General features: G+C 39.2%; 2 protein-coding genes across 2 annotated transcripts in view; one reads left to right on the top strand and one right to left on the bottom strand.

The window, feature by feature from the left end:
• Positions 1 to 13: 13 nt before the first annotated feature.
• Positions 14 to 17,415, bottom strand: LOC116307212 (uncharacterized). Its single transcript, XM_031717367.2, has 12 exons — positions 17,361 to 17,415; positions 16,710 to 16,874; positions 9,320 to 9,463; positions 8,647 to 8,850; positions 7,805 to 8,125; positions 7,166 to 7,405; positions 5,475 to 5,872; positions 4,718 to 4,916; positions 2,307 to 2,546; positions 976 to 1,089; positions 423 to 554; positions 14 to 181 (listed from the first exon to the last, which is right to left on the bottom strand). The coding sequence occupies exons 1-12, from the start codon at positions 17,413 to 17,415 to the stop codon at positions 51 to 53; spliced, it is 2,343 nt and encodes a 780-aa protein (XP_031573227.2). The 3' UTR covers positions 14 to 50.
• Positions 17,416 to 19,488: 2,073 nt separating this feature from the next.
• LOC116307211 (uncharacterized) overlaps positions 19,489 to 20,644 on the top strand; it is a 29,420-nt gene continuing 28,264 nt past the window's right edge. The window contains exons 1-2 of the mRNA XM_089027154.1: positions 19,489 to 19,627; positions 19,991 to 20,063. Of these exons, the coding sequence (XP_088883280.1) occupies positions 20,015 to 20,063 (49 nt within the window). The 5' untranslated portion in view covers positions 19,489 to 19,627; positions 19,991 to 20,014. The remainder of the gene's footprint in view (positions 19,628 to 19,990; positions 20,064 to 20,644) is intronic.

The following is a 20,644-nucleotide window of genomic DNA, read 5'->3' as shown; positions in this document are numbered from 1 at the left end:
AAAATAGAAACGGTGCATTAGGTCAATGTTATTTTATGCAACCGAATACTTCAATTCCCTGGAGATTCGCTTTCTTTTTCAAAGTGTACGTTGGGATAGATTCGAAGATTTTTCTGGGTAGCTAGAATCTTGAACCAAAATGAGCACTCGAGATGAGTATCTTTTGGGCGATTTGTACATTCTGGAGTGAAATAAGAAAGAAATACAGCGTTGATTATTACGTTCGGAAAAAGAAAAGAGCGCATCTCATCTCATCTCATCTCATCTCATCTCATCTCGCCTCATCTCATCTCGTCTCGTCTCGTCTCGTCTCGTCTCGTCTCGTCTCGTCTCATCTCATCTCATCTCATCCCATCCCATCCCATCGCAACGCAACGCACCGCGCCGCGTCTCACCTCATCTCATCTCATCTCCATACTAACCTTTCAGTTCATTGTGTTTGGTATTGGGTATGCCGTTGTCCTGGTGTACTTGTATCGCCTTTGCAACAGCTTTAAGGAAAGCTGGACGGCGAACGTCATACAAAGTATCTCTACTTTCGTAGGATGTAACTCCTGAATGAGAACAACAATGAAAACCATCTAGTACCTACTGATAATTCCGTAGACTTTTCCAACCCCCCACCCACCCCCCACTCCTGCAAAAAAAAAAACATCTTGAATCGAAGGCTTGCATGGGTGAGGTAGTGGTTTACCTCTCGCCTCTCACCGCTGTGGTAAGGGTTCGAGCCTTAGTTTTCCCTTGCCACAAGGGTTTTCTGTTGTAAATATAGAATGTAGTGCGTGTGAGGGTGGAGGGAAACTCACGGAAGATCCCCGTACGTGGAGTGGTGGTTGTAGAATATTCGTTTTCTCACTGGACTCTGAAGATGACTTCCGCTAAGGTTGTCAAAACCTCAGTCACCACCAACAACAGTCTTTCTCAAGACTACACCCGGGCGATCACATTTCCGCGCAATGGGCTCCTGTTACCTACCTATATAGGCTTTATCGTTTTCCATAACAATACTTCCCTCTTTCTTGCCAGTCGGAGAGGCCAAATATAGAGTTACAGTCAGCTTCGGTTGTGGCAATACTCCTTTTTTATCAACTGTAATGCAAATAAGAAAGTACTAGTATTTTATAAACGTATTTCAGTTTATGAAAGATTTTATCAATTTTAAAACTTGTAATCATATGACAGTGGTATATAAATCGCTTTCCAACGCTCTGCACGATGTTACGCAATAATTCCAACAAGACATGTATGTGACGTTTATTGAAAGGGTGCCAATGGGCGTACCCAATTTAATTAATTGTCAGTTAACTACAGTACTAATTCTTCGGCCGAATGTCTGTTAAGTGTAATAATTTTACAAGCGCGTTATTTATCAGTTAACTACTTTTTTTTTTTTTTTTTTTTTTTTGTTAATTGTTAATTGTCAACTACTAACCACATTGGCACCCTCAATTTATACTGCTTCGTGCTCATTAATTATGCAGTGAGAACAGGGACAGCGACAGTGACAGTGACTGAGTGACAGTGACTGAGTGACAGTGACTGAGTGACAGTGACTGAGTGACAGTGACTGAGTGACAGTGACTGAGTGACAGTGACTGAGTGACAGTGACTGAGTGACAGTGACTGAGTGACAGTGACTGAGTGACATTGACACTGACAGTGACTGAGTGACAGCGAAAGTAACAGTAACAATGACAGTGTCCATATTCATGTGTCTTCTCAAGCGCAACGTTAAACAAAGAAATGATACTTTAGAGGATGGATGACACGTGGTCTGTTATGAGAAAGCAAGCAGACCACGTGTCATTCTCTTGAGAATAAGATTCTTTGTTTCAATTGTATCCATATTCATGTGTCTTCTCATGTGCAAACGTTAAACAAAGAAGTGATATTTTAGAGGATGACACGTGGTCTATGAGAAAACTATATCACACCACGTGTCACTCTCTTGAGAATAAGATTCTTGGTTTCAATTGTATCCATATTCATGTGTCTTCTCATGTGCAACCGTTAAACAAAGAAATGATACTCTAGGAAATGGCACGTGGTTTGAAATGGGAAAGCATTGGACCACGATGAATTAGGAGCTATTGAGTGGCAATAGACCTATCCCGAATTCGCTTGACTGGTCACGAAACAATGGTTTCAAGTCGAGGTTGAACTTGATGAATAAAAGAATCAAGTTCAGTCTCAACTTCAAACCATTTTTCGTAGTCAGTCAAGCGAATTCGGGATAGGTCTATTGCTGCAATCCAATGTTACTTCAAACAAAATATATTTTAATGTGTAAGAAAATTGTTACGTACGTCTTCCGTAGAAATATACCGGTGAGGTATCAAGCTGGAATTTGTATGGTTTAACTTCGTCTGTCTTTTTACAATAAGAGCAATACTGATATGACTCAATATATTGAATGCCAACACATTCGTCCTGTAGTTTATTTACGCAGTCCACTTCGCATTCTCTAACTGTCATCTTTCTGTCGAGAATGTCTTTGCCTTTCTTTCCACGCCAACTTTCTTTTTCTTCAGTTGTCCATTTGCCAACTAAAATAATATAAAACTCTTGTTCAGTTCCATAAGGATAGTAATATAGTAAAATTATGATTAGCTGGTAAGAGGATTCCGCGTTTTGAATTTCATGAGAAAACCGCATTTTACTTCAATGGTTCATGAAAATTGGAAATTTAATCGCAATATAATAAACCAGCTGAAAAAATATTTTTGTACTGATATTAATGATATTAAGAAGATATAACTAGCTAAAAACTAGTGTGAGCTGCGTCGGTGTTTCTAATGAAACAATAATGATGAAAAGGTTGAATTATACACCGTGAAAAGATGAAAAAACTTACTGACGTTTCGGACGCTAGTCCTTCGTCGGAGTAAAAGAGAAAGAAGTGGTAGAAAGGAGTGTATATATGATAAAATAAGACAAAAGAAACCATAATAATCATCTTTATGATATTCGCAATAACGATCCCACCAAACCAGTTTCCCGCCATTTTAATCTAGCTAACCATTCTCTTTCTGACTTCATTGTTTTCGGTCTTTCTTTGCTTAACGGCAACAATGATTGTCGCAAGACCAAAGAAATGCGGCTTATTCACCTATTGGGCACTCTTAGTCCCAACGGGATTAATGAACGCTTTATTTTCAACTAACCTTTTCTTTTGTCTTTTGATTGTTTGTTTTTGTTTCCTTGCCTACCTTGCTCTCATTGGTTTCTTTTGTCTTATTCTATCATATATACACTCCTTTCTACCACTTCTTTCTCTTTTACTCCGACGAAGGACTAGCGTCCGAAACGTCAGTAAGTTTTTTCATCTTTTCACGGTGTATAATTTACCTTTTCATCATTAATGATATTAACATAATAATAATAATAATAATAATAATAATAATCATCATCATTATTATTATTATTATTATTATTATTATTATTATTATTATTATTATATAGTCAAGAAGTTCTATGAATATGCATAAGCTGAAGAAAGGATTGAAAAAAAATGATGAACTTAACCAGCCTAGACTTAGTCCGCTGGTCAATGTAAACATGATATATACAGACAAATAAAACTTGCAATAATATAAAGTTCTTAACAAACGTGTCATACAACGTCTCGATGCTTTTTACAAAAGGTCCAGACGGATATCAAGTTCGTGGAAAAAAATTGAAAAAACAGTCAGTTCCTCCTGGTGAATAGGTAGTGTTTTAGTGCAGATTTAAACTCTGAAACTGAACTTGAATACTTAATTGCATCAGGGAGATTGTTCCAGAGTGCCGGTGCAGCCAAAGCGAAGGTTCTTTTTTGATGATATGATGATATGATGAGGTAATGGACGTTGCATTATAATAAAGTGTGCTTTGTTATGAACCCCGCCATGTTGTGTGTTTAAGTCAATTTCACTATCTAAAATTTTAAATTATTTAGAATCAATACTCAAAGTATTATATTTCAACGTCCAGGAGGTTTGCTTTTGCAAGAGTCAAGTACAGAAGTCAGCGGACTGTTGACTAAAAAGAAGGTATCTCAGAAATGAACGTCAATAAGCCTGAAGCGAGATGACGTTTCACCCCCGTCTCTAGACCATAATCCTTTTCACATTGCTTTTGTTCTTTAATTATGACTATTGTTCCTGTATTACCTAAGGAATCAAAATTTTTCATATGAAAGAATTTTAAAAACTATGATGGTATAGAGTCGGAGGTAAAACGTCATCTTGCTTCAGGCTTATAGGTTGAAACCAACGCTGCTATGAAAATTGTAAGGGGAATAGACCATTTTGCCGATACGATGGGGATGTTATTGTTTTACTTAAAACGTGAGCAGCTATTGGAATGATTATAGACTGCACAACTGTCAGGATGTCTCTTTAAATATTTTTACACATTTCAATGAATTTGCTGGTAGCTGGAACAATATGCGAAACACAAAGACTTCAAATTATTTGAAAACATAACCCTGTCATTCAATCTATGCTTTATAAATTTTCTACGTTTGCCACCTCGGCATCTCATAATTCAAGATGTCTAAACTAAAAGGTCTAAAAAGGTATGTTCTATCTAACAATACACTGCTGTTCATCTTGCAAAAGCTTCTGAACTTTGCTTCAGTGCTGAGTACCTAAAACGTACACCTATTTTAAAAACGGATTAAAACTATTATCTTCGACAACTTTTTTTCTAAAATATTTTCATCAATTTTTCTCACCAGGGAAACCTTGTTCTTCGCACGTGATTTTGACGTCATCATTCTTGCCATAGTTAAAAATAGCATAGTGTTTGTTGTTGCCATAGCCGCAACTAACAATTTTCTGCTGTCCACCATATTCACTGAGTAAGTTAAATGGTTCTCCGTAATGAAGAGCATTACCGTATTTCCAGTAAGCATTTGGATCAACAGGCATAACCTTTAAAATGTCAAAAAAACAAATCGTGTTTTAGAGTGACGATTGTCGTTCGCTTGGGTTCCCTGTGGTTTTAAACGTGTTGGGCTTCCTTTGTCAAAGGCCAGGTCTCTAAGCTAAATTCAAGATGGTGGACACTGATTTCAAGTGTTTTTTCTATGTTCACTTCCAAATAAGGTAAGCTTACCAAATATGGATATAGAGTTGATAGCCACACGAACGACAATCTTATTTGGGAAAAGTTTGCATTACTTTTAGATTTTGAAGGATTACACCCTTTATCAAAGGAATTCGATCAGTTAGAAATAAGGTAAGCTTACAAAATATGGATATAGACTGTTGATAGCCACACGAACGACAATCTTATTTGGGAAAAGTTTGCTTCACTTTTACTGAGATTTTGAAGGATTATACCCTTTATCAAAGGAATTCTATCAGTTAGAAATAAGGTAAGCTTACTTAATATGGATAAAGAGTTGATGGCCACACGAACGACAATCTTATTTGGGAAACATTTGCATTACTTTTAGATTTTGCATTACTTTTAGTAAAATATATTACCTTCAAGTAGTCTGGTTTATCTCCTAAAGCAAACGCTGGGTTATTTTCTGGAACATCAAGATACTCAGCCTTGCCATTACTCACTCCTTTCTGTATTGCAATGAGGTCCCCATAGCGTATTGCATTTGGTTCACTACTACCATCATCATAAGAAACACAGTCTCCCGAATTGGATGCAACCTTGGAACAATAATTCATAAGGGCAATCTTCATACAATTCTTTTTGTCGTCAATAACTTTTTTGGCTTGGTTGACTTTAGGTAGGTATGACTTTTCAAACAATTCCATGATTGGCAGCAGCTGGTATTGAATAGGGACAGGTCTTTCAAAGGCACTTCTTCCCCATTGACGAAGAGACTCGGTACTACCAATACCGGGGTCGTCGTTTTCTTCTCCATCTATAAAATAACGACAAAAAATTGTCGTGAAATGGAAACCCTTTGCATTTCGAGTTTTAAAATTTTGAAGCATCCCCCCTTCCTCCCCCCATTCCCCCCACCCGGGCTCCGCGATCCCTGGAAGCTAAAGGTGCTGACACACGGTGCAACATTGCACGCAACAATGCAAGCAACAAATTAGAATCGGGATGACACACATTGCAACAAAATCAAGCAACATCGCTTGTGTCAGCCTGCTATGTTAAGATATTTGGTCAGCAGTTATAAATTTGGTGCAAGCTGATTGACTGGAAATTTCAAAATGTTGCAGGCAATGTTGCAGCCATGTTCACATGATGAAATTTGTTGCGCGCAATGTTGCAAGAGTAGAGCGCGACTCAACTTCAGATTTGTTGCAAGCAACGTTGCGTGAAACAAGCTAGTTTGGGGTAGACACACGCTGCAACAGTCCTGTTGCGTGCAATGTTGCATGTAATGTTGCACAGTGTGTCAGCACCTTAACCATGTGCTTCATCGCCAACTATTCCGGTCATGCGCCCGCGTGCAAATGCAGCGGTGTCACTTGAAAGTGTTAAGCGAGTTAAGTCAGATTTTACAAAGAAATGTATAGAGAGTCAATATACTTTTCGATTTATAAATTTCTGTGTAAACAGTTTTCAACTTGCCGGGGTAGAAAAACATTGTATAACATTAAAGCATTTGATTTTTACCAAACATACTTTTATTTGTTTGGAAAAACCTTTTCGTCTCGATAGTTAGATTTTAACAGCCTTCTTGCCATATGTGCTTTGTTAAATTGCAAGAAAAACACAAAAGGGCAAATATTATGAACAGGATTTCTCAAAATCAAAACTAGTTACCTCATTTGCCGGAGTCGATCCATAAAATACACACATTCTAAACTACTGATGTCGAATCTGTGGTCGATTGAATGAATTTATACTTTTCGTTTTTTACTTTCAAAAAGCTCCGATTTGAGACGAGTTTGTGAGATCCTTTCTTCAAGAATAGGCACTTTGTGAAGTAAAAACCTTGGAAATTATTCGCAAAACACGGCATGTTTGGTACCAAAATAAAGCTTGAATCCTCAGCTTTCGTTTGCCATCGTTTGGAATAGGATACCTATTAAAGCACAGGAATACCGTAGCAAAAAGTTATGTTTCTCTAAGTCCAGGCCTGAGAGAGCTTGGGCTTCCTGTGGTTTATATTTTATACAAGATATCTGCTGACTTGGCGAGCGGCGCATGGCCGGAATAGTTGGCGATGTCGAAACTTGAGTATCAAGCCACATACCTATTTTAATAGAATAATAATATCTTTGCGAGTACGGCAAAGACGGAGGCTCCCCACCAATATAGAACTCTCTTCTTTGTATGTTCATCTTCTTAAGGGTATCACTAACTTTAGTATCAGAGCTCGAGCTTTTTTCGTGTCCAAAGTTGGCGTTTGCACTGACACCCTTCGCCGAGAAACCAACGCTTGCACTCACGACTTGATTGGTGCTAATTCCCTGGTGCTTTAGTTCCATACTCTCTTTAAGCAAGAAGGGGATTGAAATAATTATCATTCAATAGAATTTTTTAATATCAATATGACAAACAAATAAAAAAACAAAAACAAAAACAAAATCCAAAAAAAAAAGAAAAGAAAAGAAAAAAAGAAAAAAAAAAAGAAAAAAAAGAAAAGAAAAGAAAAAAAGAAATAAAAAAAAGAAAAAACTTTTGGTTCAAAAAATTGCTGATGGCAGTATCCAGTTCTTGCAATTTGAAAAAAATAATTTTTATTTTAAACTGCACTCGCGTATTTTTCGACTCATATAGATAATCTTAACCAACGTTAATGTCGTTTTTTAAAAGATCTAACTGCCAAAACGCATAAAGTGTTTGGGCCAAAACCAAAAACTTAACGATTTAATAAGACAATTTAGCATACCTTCAGTGGTCATTGTCAGTCGTTGGACAGCCTTGGCTCCCATGGTCGTGACTCTCGTAAAATGGGTTCCGAATTTTTGAATTAATCGATAATAAGATGATAAATCGTTATCAGGATTAGGGCACTGAGCAGGAAGATCTTTGATAGTATTTTGTAAAGCAACAGATGCATTCATGTCTCCAAGAGTATGTAACCAAGCCTTGTAAGCTATTGCTCGACCAATGATATCAATGTTGACTTTCCCGCCTTTTTTGATGCTTTCTTTGGTACTCTGGTAACTTTTGCTCTGAGAAAATTCACCTGATACACTAACGAAACCCGCTAATATGAAGATAGAAATAACAAACAAAAATTATAAGAAAAATTAAATGCACAAATAAGGATACACCTACTTGCAAGAACGTTGTCATACGAAAATAGAACATTAGTGATTTAGTGGGATAGGAATTATATTAAAAAACAAAATAAGATCACTGAAGCTGAACTTTTTCTTTTGTCTTTTATTGTATTCCTTTCTCACTAAATTACTAATGCTCTATTCTTGTATGACAACCTTCTTGCAAGTAGGTGTAACCAAACCAAGGCATCGAGGACCATTAGACCATTGAGGGTTTATTTCTCAAAATATTATTTAGAATTTGCAAGCAAACTTTTAGAGATAAATTTCTTTATCTAAATGTGAACCCATAATTAAGGCAGGCTATAACATTAGATAATTTGAACGGCTGAGTGTAAACTAGTCGCCATCTTTAACATTATGAGTAGAGGTTGGGCTCGTCCCCGTCCCCCACCGAACATTTTATACAAAGGTAACCCATGAAAGTTTTATTTACTGTTCTTACCACCAAACCCAAAGCCAGCCGTTGTTTTAACATCTTCACTAAGTTGCTGCTTATAGTCATTTTCGGTTCTCATTTCATTGAAGGTAGAGGAGAACAGGGCACTAGGTTCCATGATGATATCAGCGTTATCAGGAATACGGTATTCACCGTCATCAGAAAATCTGTTTTGAAAGTATCCCAGTTCTACTGCTTGTAAGCGGAAACCTTATAAAAAGCATGTACTATAGTTAAAATCATTTAAATGTTTGGATAAAAATAATAATAATAATAATAATAATAATAATGATGATGATAATAATAATGAAAAGAAAAAATAATACAATTAAGTAAATTAATGATATACACCAAAGTGCAACACCGTTGTCGTATAAAAATAGTTTTAATTCATAGTAATACCAAAAAAGTCCTAAATGCCTTCATAACAATTAAATATTTGCACCGGTTTTGCTTAAAAAATAATGTATTTAATATTTGTTATTTTCTTGTTTATGTTGTTTTTGTTGTTTATGTTGTTTATGTTGTTTTTGTTGTTTTGTTGTTTTGTTGTTTTGTTGTTTTTGTTGTTTTGTGACAACCTTCTTGCAATCAGGTGTAAATAAATGATAAATTAAAATATATTAAAATAAAATGAAATATAAGTATTTACAATAAATTTAAAAAAATTAAGCCATACCAGGATCTACTCGGCCAGCTTCATCCAAAGGGTTACCAAACAATACATCGTAACCTCTGCCAAGATAACCAAGGTTCTTAGCACTCTTTTCTGCCTTAAATGGTGAATAAGGGGTAGCGTTGATTTCAAAGATTTCACTGTCGGCTAAAGAGTAACAAAAAAACATAAAGAGAGGAATATAAAGACAACTGAATGCTTTTGAACGTTTGATTTGAGCCCACGATGTGCGTGCTCAAAAACCGCTGGGTTTTATCCGCGCGATACCAAAAATTTTTTTAAAGGTTTCAAAGGAAAGATAAAATTTTCGAATAGCATGTTTTTACTGAAATCAGAATTAATGTAAGATTGCTGTTAAGCGTTGGTGCGTTTACTTCATTGCCTATTTTCTCCATTTTCTCCAATTCCTTTCCGAAAACGTTTCCGAGCTATGTAAATTAAGCAACCAAGAATAACAAGACTTTGTCATGTGTAACCGGCGGCAAGGCGCTCAGCTATGAATCAGATTGCAAGTGGTTTTGACAAAAGAATTTATTGAAAAATTCACACAACTTTACAATACTCGAAAAAAAACGGGAACAAGATTACAGGATATCTCTTTACATCGTAGAGAATTCCTTGTCTTGATATGTGCAACGTCTTCAAGAACTTTTACTACACTGATTTAAGCTTAGTTTGGGCCTATTTTTATGGAAAAACCTGCATTCTTAAGACCTTACACATCCTATACAATGTTGCACGCCCTAGGCGCAAACAGGATGTCCCAAACACGAACTTACGTAAACAAGCGCCAAACCTAGGCATGACTCACTGTAATGTAATTACGTACGGAAATTATTTCTTGCTTACGCATTTTCCACGCAAACAGTTAACTAAAGAATTACATTCCTATGTGTACACGAGGCATTCCTAATTAAAAATATAGATTTATGACTAAATAATTACTGTCCGAAATAGTGTCTTTTGACTCTGTCACACTTGCCCCTCCTTTTTGTTTGCTTCGTCCTCGAGCAAATTCAGGAACAATGATACGCAGGTGGACTCGTCAGTACTGAAGTGCGGATCTTGGAAGATTATAGAGGTTGCTGTGTTGGCCTGCCGTTGTCCTTGTGGAACGTCGGAGTACAGGTGCAGCCAGTTCTTCCTCAGACGCATCATCACTATCATCATCATCATCAGGTTCAGCTGGTTCTGTCATTGGTTGAAAGGCGATTGTCATTCCTCCAATGTCATCTTCTTCATCTGATGATTCTGGCGATGCAGTACATGTTTGTCTAGACCTGTCAGCTTGCCTGTGTCGTCCTCGTATCTCCAGCATTGGTCTTGGACACACTTGCATTTCTCCTTGACTAACAACTTTATCTCCTCCATGTCCATCAGCTCTTTCAACGACATATGTATTGTTGTCTCTTCGTTCGACGATTTTGTACACTTGGTTGTCCCATTTATCTTGAATCTTGTTTCTTCCTCTGACTTTACGGTTGCGAAGGAGTACTCGCTCTCCAACTTGTAGTGGTTCGGCCAGTGCTCTGCCCTTCTGGTCATGGATCTTCTTTCTGACGGTAGCAGCTTCCTTCAAGTTTTGTGTCACAGTGGTGTAAGCTTCTCGTAGACGAGTCTGGTGCTTGGTAATCCATTGCTGGTTGTCTACTGTCACTTGTCTGTCATCATCAGGAAGTAGAATGTCCAAAGGTAGCTTGGCATCTCGACCAAACATCAGGTAAAAGGGTGAGTATCCAGTCGTTGCATGTGGCGTAGCATTATAGGCGTAACATAACTCTTTCAGGTGTTCAGACCACCTTCTTTTCTTTTCTGCTGGTAGAGTTCTTAGAAGCTCATGTAGTGTACGGTTGAATCTTTCGCACTGCCCATTTCCTTGAGGATGATAGGGGGTTGTCCTTGACTTCTTAATTCCATACACTGCACACAACTCCTTGACTAGTTCTGCCTCAAATGACTTGCCTTGGTCAGAGTGTATTCTTTGGGGGATTCCATACACAAGGAACCATTCTTTAATCAGGGTCTTGACTACGGTTGTAGCTTTCTGATCACGGGTAGGTACAGCAATTGTAAACTTTGTGAACACATCTGTTAACACGAGGACATTTTCTCTTCCATCTGTTGCAGGCTCAAGCAAGGTAAAATCCATCGCTAGCACTTCCAATGGCCTAGTAGCTAGTAGGCTGCCCATCGGCGTCTTGACTGGAAGGTAGGATCCTTTGGCAATGACACATCTTTCACAATTTGAGATCCATTGCTTCACATCTCCTTGCATACCGGGCCACCAACATCTTTTCCTCAAGAGCTGTTCTGTCCTGTCTTGTCCTTGATGTCCACATTGATCGTGCGCACCCTTCAGTACTTGTGATTTCATTGATGTGGGGAGTAGCAGTAACCGAAGCTCACTTCCCTGTCCGACTCCTGTACGGCGGTAGAGAACTCCATGGCTTTCCTCAATCCTGTTCCAGTGACTAAGCAACTTCCTTGTATCCCTTGTCTCTTGTTGGCTTTGCCTTTTACTTGGCCGACGTCCAAGGTTTCGGTAGTGGAGGAGACGACTGATACATGGGTCCTCCTGCTGTAGTCGTTGGATCTCTGTGAGAGGTGTGGTTGGGAATGAGGTTGCTTGCTCCTCCAGCGCACTTGTCTCTGTGTTGCTTATGAACGCTGCTGATACCATCAAATGTTGACGTACCTCTTCTGGTAGGTCTGTAGTATTGGTAGAATAGGCTAGTGTACTTCTTACTTCAACTGTGGTTGGTTCTTCATCTCGGTTGATGCGACTTAGAGCATCTGCATTCTGGTTGTGACGTCCAGGGCGGTACTTGATGGTGAAGTTGAAGTTTGCTAACTCTGCAGCCCACCTCTGCTCCACAGCTTTCAGCTTACTCTTTGACTGTAGGTATGTCAGCGGGTTGTTGTCTGTGTAGACGACAAACTTCGATCCCAGCAGGTACTCCCTGAACTTCTCACATACAGCCCACTTCAAGGCTAGTAGTTCCAGCTTCCTCGATGAGTAGTTCTCCATGTTTCGCTCTCCACCTCTCAGGCCTCGGCTGGCATAAGCGGTCACTTTGACTCTTCCGTCCTGTTCTTGGGACAGCACGGCTCCCAATCCTTCGTTGGACGCATCCGTCTCTAGGATGAAGGGCTTGGTGTAGTCCGGGTAGGCCAGCACTGGTGCTGAGGTTAGTAGATTCTTTAACTTGTTGAAGCTCTTTTGGCACTCTTCTGTCCACAGTACGCCAATCTGCTTTCGGGTGGTCTTGTTACTTCCTCCGCTCCCGAGCTCAGCAACTAACTTGTGCAGCGGACCTGCCACTTGAGCGAACTTGGGGACAAATCTTCTGTAGTAAGACGCGAAACCAAGGAATGATCGCACATCGCGCACTGTCTGGGGGACTGGCCACTCGTTAACTGCCTTTGTCTTTTCAGGGTCTGTCTCGACACCGTCAGCAGAGACCACGTGCCCCAGGTAGGACACCCGATCTCTGAAGAGTTGACACTTGGTTGGTTCAACCTTTAATCCATGATGCTTCAGCTTACTGAATACCGTTTCCAACCGCTCAAGATGTTCTTCAATGGTGGATGAGAAGACTATGATGTCGTCCAGGTAGACCATCAGGGTGCGAAGTATGTCCTCTCGGAAGACTCCTTGCATCAACCTTTGGAAGGTCGCTGGGGCATTCTGTAGTCCAAACGGCATCCGAGTGTACTGAAACAAACCCATGGGCGTTGTGAACGCAGTCTTGTGCTGATCATCAGGATGGACTTCAACTTGATTGTAGGCTGATGCCAGATCTATGGTGGAAAAGTACTTTGCGCCACGCAGTGCCTCCAGTGATTCCTCTATCCTTGGTAGGGGGTACTGATCACGCTTGGTTTTCTGGTTCAGCTTCCGGTAGTCGACGCACATCCTCAAGGCTCCAGACTTCTTTCGTACAAGCACTATTGGGGAGGCATAGTTACTCTCACTTGGACATATCACTCCTTTTTCTAGCAAGTCTTGTAGATGCTGTTGCACCTCCTGGTATTGGTTTGGAGGAATCCTTCTGTAACGCTCTGTGACAGGCACATCATCGTCTGTGTAGATGCGATGATATGTTGTCTTTGTACAGCCAAGGTCCTCCTTACATGAAGCAAACACCTCTTCATTTCTTTCGAACATCTGGAGAGCTTTCTCCCTCTGAAGTTCCGTCCCGGGGAAATGTTCCAGGGTAATCCCGTGAGGGGGTTTCTGTATCCTTTGCCAACGTACTTTGCCCACAGCTTCCCGTTGGGGTGGCATCTGAGGGTCAGCACTAAGGTTACAGCACACTGTCACCATGTTATTCCCGTGTAGGAACTCCAACTGCTCTCCTCTCTTGACCATCTCTCCCTCTCGCACAATTCCAATCCGCGTCCTCGGCTTTAGCCATATGTCCTTTGCCGTCTGGTTGGCAACTCTGACATAGTAACACGTCTTGGTAGTATCCACGAGAGTACTGGCCACGGTGAGGTTTCCTTCTACTGGTACACCAAGGGGTTCGATCACAGCATCAGTGCCCCATGATGGGCCTGTGACCAAGATATCAGATTCTGTGAAAGCAGGGACCCAGACTTTGTCTGAGCCGGCTACTTTCACGAACCCAGTTTTACGTTTACTCTCCTTCTCTTCATCTTGCAGGATCTGTTGGTATTGGGGCACCTGCCCAAGAACGTTGGTTCCCAGTAGGCCAGGTACCCTCCTCTGCATTACTGTAGTGGCTGCTGTGTCCTTCGTGATGAAGATGCCGCACCCAGGGACCACCACTCCTCCGATCTCTACTGTAGCGACGATATATCCAATGTAAGGGATGTCCAAACCGTTAGCTCCTCGCAGCTGCAGTAATCTTGTTTCAGGGTGTAGGTCTCCTAGGGTTGGCTGTAGCTTTTCCCTGTAGAACGACTCGGTGATGAGGGTAACCATGGAGCCCGTATCCACTAAGCTTTTCACAGGTACTCCGCCAATCCTCGCCACCACTGTGGGACTTGTCCCGACAACCTTTTCGTTCTGAAAAAGAGAGTTAGAGCCACTACAGTTCCTCTCCACGGCGTGGCTCACTGCCGTGGAGAGCTGGAGTTTGACTCCTTCTGTGGTGCTGCTGGTGCCTTGTCTTTCAGGGGCTTTGGGCAGTTCGGCCGAAGATGTCCAAGCTCGTGGCAGTTGTAACATCTCCTCGGACCACGTGGGGGACTTCGTGGTGGTGATGGGCTTGCTAACTTCATGGTAAGTTGGGTTAGCAGCTTCTGCTGCTCATCCAGCAATTTTTGTTGCTGCATGAGCCTCTCCACCAGGGCCTTCTGTCCTGCTGTAAGCTCTTGGATGGCATTTACTTGGTTGCTCTCCACCAACACCTCCTTGGCCGCTGCATGGCGATGTGCTCCTCTATCTGTGTCTTCCGAGCTACAATAGGCCTCTTGCCTCACCTCGTTGAAGGTCTTCTCGGGATGTTCTCTGATATAGCGCTTGAGATCCCTGCGCAACAGGTTGTCACGCAAGTTCTCAACGAATGTGTCTCTGAGGTTCTGGTCCTTGTTTTCCAGGGCTCCTACGTGTACTCTGGTTATGTGCTCCGCCATCGACATCAGGGCATGGGCAAAGTCCTGGATGGGCTCCCTGTCACCTTGTTTTCTGGCGAAAAACCTCTGGAGAAGCTGGGTCTTGGTGAGCTTCTCTCCGAAGACGTCTCTCAGAATCCTGAAGAAACCCTCCGGGTCTGTCCAGTCATCCGCAGGCCTTAGTCGAACTTCATCTCGAGCCGCTCCTTCTAAGCTATGGTACAGGAAATCCACCGCCTCTTGAGAAGTTAACTTCTGGGCAGCCACAGACCTCTGTGCATCCGCTATCCAGTCTTCAAGCACCTTGTCGTCTCTGCCACCAGCATACTTTCTCAGCTTCTTCTCCCTTGGCACTGTCACTTTTACCACTGGTGCAGGAACAGGTTGGGCAGGGGGTCCTCCTTCAGCCTGCATGCCATCCAGCTGTGCCTTGAGTGCAGCCAATTGCTCTGTGAGTGCAGCCACAGCTTCTTCTGCCATGATTTCAGTCTCGTTCCCGTTGGTAAATAATCAGTAACTACTAATGTCAACTTTCTTGCAATCCCACTTCTGACACCAAAAATGTAACCGGCGGCAAGGCGCTCAGCTATGAATCAGATTGCAAGTGGTTTTGACAAAAGAATTTATTGAAAAATTCACACAACTTTACAATACTCGAAAAAAAACGGGAACAAGATTACAGGATATCTCTTTACATCGTAGAGAATTCCTTGTCTTGATATGTGCAACGTCTTCAAGAACTTTTACTACACTGATTTAAGCTTAGTTTGGGCCTATTTTTATGGAAAAACCTGCATTCTTAAGACCTTACACATCCTATACAATGTTGCACGCCCTAGGCGCAAACAGGATGTCCCAAACACGAACTTACGTAAACAAGCGCCAAACCTAGGCATGACTCACTGTAATGTAATTACGTACGGAAATTATTTCTTGCTTACGCATTTTCCACGCAAAACAGTTAACTAAAGAATTACATTCCTATGTGTACACGAGGCATTCCTAATTAAAAATATAGATTTATGACTAAATAATTACTGTCCGAAATAGTGTCTTTTGACTCTGTCACACATGCAGTATCTGGTTATCTGCGCTTTAAAAGCATATAGACACGGGATTTTCAAACTCTTTACTGGTGTGAAATATGACAAACAATGACAAACAAATTATTGCATGTTAAGAGCCTGATATCGTTCTTATTCACTTGTTTTAATTTCCATATGCTGATATTGCTCTCTCTCTCGTGGACTCGCTTGTTCTACATACAGTCAATTCAAAAAATTTTGTCGTTGATCGGCTCAAGCCTACGCGACTGGACCGAAAGGAATATGGGTAAAAATCACTGAAGCGGTTAAATATTCGTTCTGAATTGATTGTTCCCGCTAGTAATAAGATAATAATGGCGAGAAACAATCCATCAAATGTATGTCTTTGGGTTTAGAGAAAGAAAAACAAAGCAGTTATGATTCAGTTCACAATTTCGAAAATATGAAGGCATTGAAAAAACGTGTCCTTCAACACTTCCCGCTCGCCTACGAAAGTTTGTGCTGTAAACCAGGCATAACTAGTCAGATAAAATTATGGAGTCAACTCGGCTTCAATGATTACTACCCAGAGTTCCTTTCGGTCCAGTAGCGTAGGCTTGAGTTGGTCGACGACAACATTTTTTGAATTGACTGTATGATCGATATGGGAACTCGTGAATAAAAACAATATCAACCTCTTTATCGCACTCCCACTTCTCGTGTCGCTCTTTACTTTATCGGAGGACTAAACCAATTGAGACAAACAACCTTATCTACAACAACCCTACCTTCCAAAACTCTTTTACGTGTTTCATAGAAAGCTGCTGTAGCAACACTATCCGATGCATTTAAACGCAGTTTTTCTTTTTCCTCTGTAATCATTGCATTGATTTGGAGATTCCTGAGATCTTTTAAAAGTTCCACTGGAGTTTTTTCGTCTGCGTTTGTCAACCCTAGTAAAATACAAGGAAAATAACGTATTTGTATTGTTTTTGACTTGGCCTGGAGTGAAAAACAGAAGCGCTGTACATAGCCCCACAAATCCGATGCGACTTTATAAACTTTCTAAATTTCAATTTTTAGAATCTCGATCCGTCTAAGGAATAAAACCGACTGCTTAAGGATAAAGCTTATTTTTTATATATCAAAAGATGTCTCATTCTGAAATAATTATAAATTTTAATGGTCGAGACATATATTTAACTCCACTGGGTGAAAATAATAAAATCCCCATTTTTTGAGCTTAGAATTTATAAATTGCAATCGCGTAGCAAAAGAAAGCCTTAATCTATAGGCTTGTACGTCAGCATGGTTTATATCCAGTGTATTTAATAATAATAATAAACTATATATCATTATATTGTTATTGTTATTGTCTTTCGTTTTTTGCTATTATGACGAACTCCAATGCCTGGAATTTTAGATTTATCTGTACTTACTTGCGTGAGCCAAGAGAATATAAAACGCTAGGAGAAGAACTTTAGATGTCGCCATTTTTGGTTAAAAAAAAAAATGGGTTGTAAGATAAATAACACGTGAACTTTAAGGGCTCTTGAACTCCACGCACGATTAACGTTGAAAGAACAGGTCTCATAGCGGCGGGAGATGGAACGCAATCTATTGTTATTTGAATGGTGGATCTCCCAGCGCCCTGGGATGTCCATGCTTTTGTTATGTGTTGTCATCCATGAAGCAGGTTACTTAGCTAGCCCGTTTTCTATGACATATGTACTTGTCAAGTTTTACTTGCTCAAGTTATGAAAACATGTTTTCTTTGAAATGATAATGACAATAGCCCCTCTCACACTTCCCAGCGCCATCTTGAAAGGTAGCCGTACTTTTGAATCGAAGCAAGACGAACGGTGAGCTTGCAATGATAGAGACATGTGGATACTTATCCAAAGTCTTAAAAAAGGTCTGTATCATTACAAGCTCACCGTTCGTCTTGCTTCGATGCAAAGGTACGACTACCGTTAAGATAGCGCAGGAAACTGCGAAGAAGACTATTTTTTACCATGATATGTTTGTTTGTTTGTCAAGTGCGCAAATAAACAAGTTTTCTTTGACGAGATTTTAGTTTTTGTGAAGTTTGTGTAGCGACCGCTAGACAGCTTGACCGCTGAGCGCCCGCGATTTCTTGCCAAGTTTTCCTTGTTGACCCTTACAGACTAGAGCGTTTTGTAATTTGTAAATTTTCCCTCTTGTATGGCAGCTTTTGAACAAGTGAACTGAAATACTAAATATGTTAAAGATATATACGTTATTTACCGTCCTATAGTCGGTCCAGATAGGGAAAAACTGTGCCCGAGGTCTTGAATATACGGACCGAGGCCGTTTTCAAGACAGAGAGCACAGTTTTCCCTATCCGGACCGACTATAGGACGGTAAATAACTTATTTATTTTTTCCCGCATTTCTTTTACTACTTTTGGAAATCTTTTTGTTTTGTTGTTTAGCGGCAAAGGATACCGGACCGCGAGCGCGGGCAGATACTGACAAAATACCGCCCGCACAAACAGCCAATCAAAACGCACGATTTTTAGGATGCCGGACCGGAAAAAAATAAATAAGGTTTATTTGCCAGTTCTTCATATAGAAACCTTACCTAACTAATAACGTGTCGGCCGGAATGGTTAAAATAATGACCCGTCACAATAAACAAAGTGATAAATGAATAGCAAAGAGTGTTAACAGGTATCCGACCATGTCACAGAATGATATTCCAAGTTATCAATTAAATATTAAAACAATCTGTAACCTGCCAACTCTCATCGTAAATTCCATGATATTGAAGTAGTTCTACTGCAAGAGAAAAAAATTATTATTATTATTTTCTTTTTTTGTTTGAATTTTTTTCTTTTTTTATTTTTTTTAACTTACTCAGATATTCAGGAAAAAAATATGATTTATATTTTCAGAGCTTTAAAATTAGTTAAAAGTCATTAGATGACATTTTGCAGCTTTTTGTTTGTGATAAGAAAAGTATAAACACAAACAAAACTATTAAAAAAACCACAGATTCAGAGATCACATTGTAAGGCTAAAAAAAAAAAAAAAGGGTAAACAAACAATTTTTTTTACTATTATCTTCAATTATGGTAAAATAGGTCTCCAAATTGAAATACCAAAAACATCGCATAAGTGATATGTACGGAATATTTGTATTTTGTATTTATCAGCTTTTCCCATGAGGGTAAGAGAGACCACAACATCAGGAATAAATTATCTTACCAAAACATTTTTTACTCTTGGCGTTTTTTAAAAAAATGCTTTTCTTTTCTTAACTTTATTTTCAATTAAAAAGCCAAACATTCAGTCGTAAAAGTGATTCGTGTATTATACAAGAATTTTATATAACAAAACAAAACAAAAAAAAAAAAAACATTTTTTACCACATTTTACGCAAGAATGACCCATTATAGAAATCAAATTTTTGGGTCATAAAGTTCTGCTAGTGACAACTTTGAGAAGTATTTGATGTCCTAGGGTCTTTCTTGTACCCGTTGAAGCACCATGCGGTTCTTTTTTTCGATTATGTCAATTTTATCAGCATGTATTTCTACCAGTTTTCGGTTGACAAATCCTAAAGACAAATAAATAAGTTATAGTTATGGAACTCTTGTTTTTTGCTGTTCATATCTCTTTGACATCAACGGCAAGTACACAACAGTAACGAAGATCCGAATAGGTCCTTAGCTGATCTTTAGGTAAGTCCTCACAACTTGCATTAAATAAGTGATCAATAAACTTTAAAAAATCTAAAAATATTAAAAATTAAAAAAAGGAAAAAAGAGGAAAAAGGAAAAGAAGAAAATCTTATTGGATTTATCACTTTGCAATAAAATAAGCGAAAATAAGTATTACTAGACATAATTTTAAAAATGCGAAAATTTTAAATTGCCAATGATTTTTTATTTATCATTTTCAACCTCTAGGATAAGAAGTTCTGTAGTTTTGTTTTAATTCATAGTTTTGAACAAAGAAAATCTACAGGGATTAGATTGACATATATATCTTGAATAGAAGTTGAAAGCAAATAAAGTTTACAGTGTTCTTTTGGTTTTCCAAAGATTTCCATTCCAGGAACGCTCAACATGACTCTCATCAAAGGTCATCTTCTATTGCTCATCTTGGCTTGTTCTTGTAAGTAACAAATTCTCTGCCCAAAATATATTTTGACTATTGAAATGTAAACACTTGAAAGGAATCCTTTAAGACCGGTTTAGACGGTACGATTTTCGCCTACAACTATCGTATACAAAAAGCTCGCGTCTGTCGTAGGCGAGTTGTAGACTTGATTTACACGCTACGACTCGAGTTGTAGGATGGCGCGAGCGTGCTATACGATATTCGTAGGCGAAAACCATACCATCTAAATCGGCCTTTAGGCAACTTTATGTGAAAGATATTCTATACAGAATTTAACGCTGATTATAAAGAAGAAAAAAAAGCAAATTGTAACGTGCAACAAGACCCTTTTCCAAACTTTGTTGGAATAGCTGCTCTGTTGGGAGCACGTGTACTTGATTTTTGGCATAAAAAAAATGTTAGCGCTGAAATAAATAGATTAATATTAACAAATAGATTATTATTAATAAATAGATTATTATTAATAGATAGATTATTATTAATAAATAGATTATTATTAATAAACATATTATTATTAAGAAATAGATTATTATTAATAAATAGATTAGTATTAATAAATAGATTAGTATTAATAA

Source organism: Actinia tenebrosa, unplaced genomic scaffold (genome assembly GCF_029948245.1).
Source record: "Actinia tenebrosa isolate PJP-AT-01 unplaced genomic scaffold, QUT_ActTen_1.0 PGA_scaffold11__36_contigs__length_13525064, whole genome shotgun sequence".
Classification (NCBI taxonomy): Eukaryota; Metazoa; Cnidaria; class Anthozoa; order Actiniaria; family Actiniidae; genus Actinia; species Actinia tenebrosa.
Note: the sequence above shows the minus strand (reverse complement) of the source record. Positions and strands in the feature narration are given on the sequence as shown.

What these genes read in the sequence shown, in the direction of transcription:
- LOC116307212 (XM_031717367.2), bottom strand. Translation starts at nt 17,415, where the DNA reads ATGGCGACATCTAAAGTTCTTCTCCTAGCGTTTTATATTCTCTTGGCT. An exon ending in GGCTGGCTTTGGGTTTGGTG is followed by an intron (nt 8,126 to 8,646) that starts GTAAGAACAGTA and finishes TCTTCATATTAG; the next exon opens with CGGGTTTCGTTAGTGTATCA. An exon ending in CGAAGAACAAGGTTTCCCTG is followed by an intron (nt 2,547 to 4,717) that starts GTGAGAAAAATT and finishes ATATTATTTTAG; the next exon opens with TTGGCAAATGGACAACTGAA.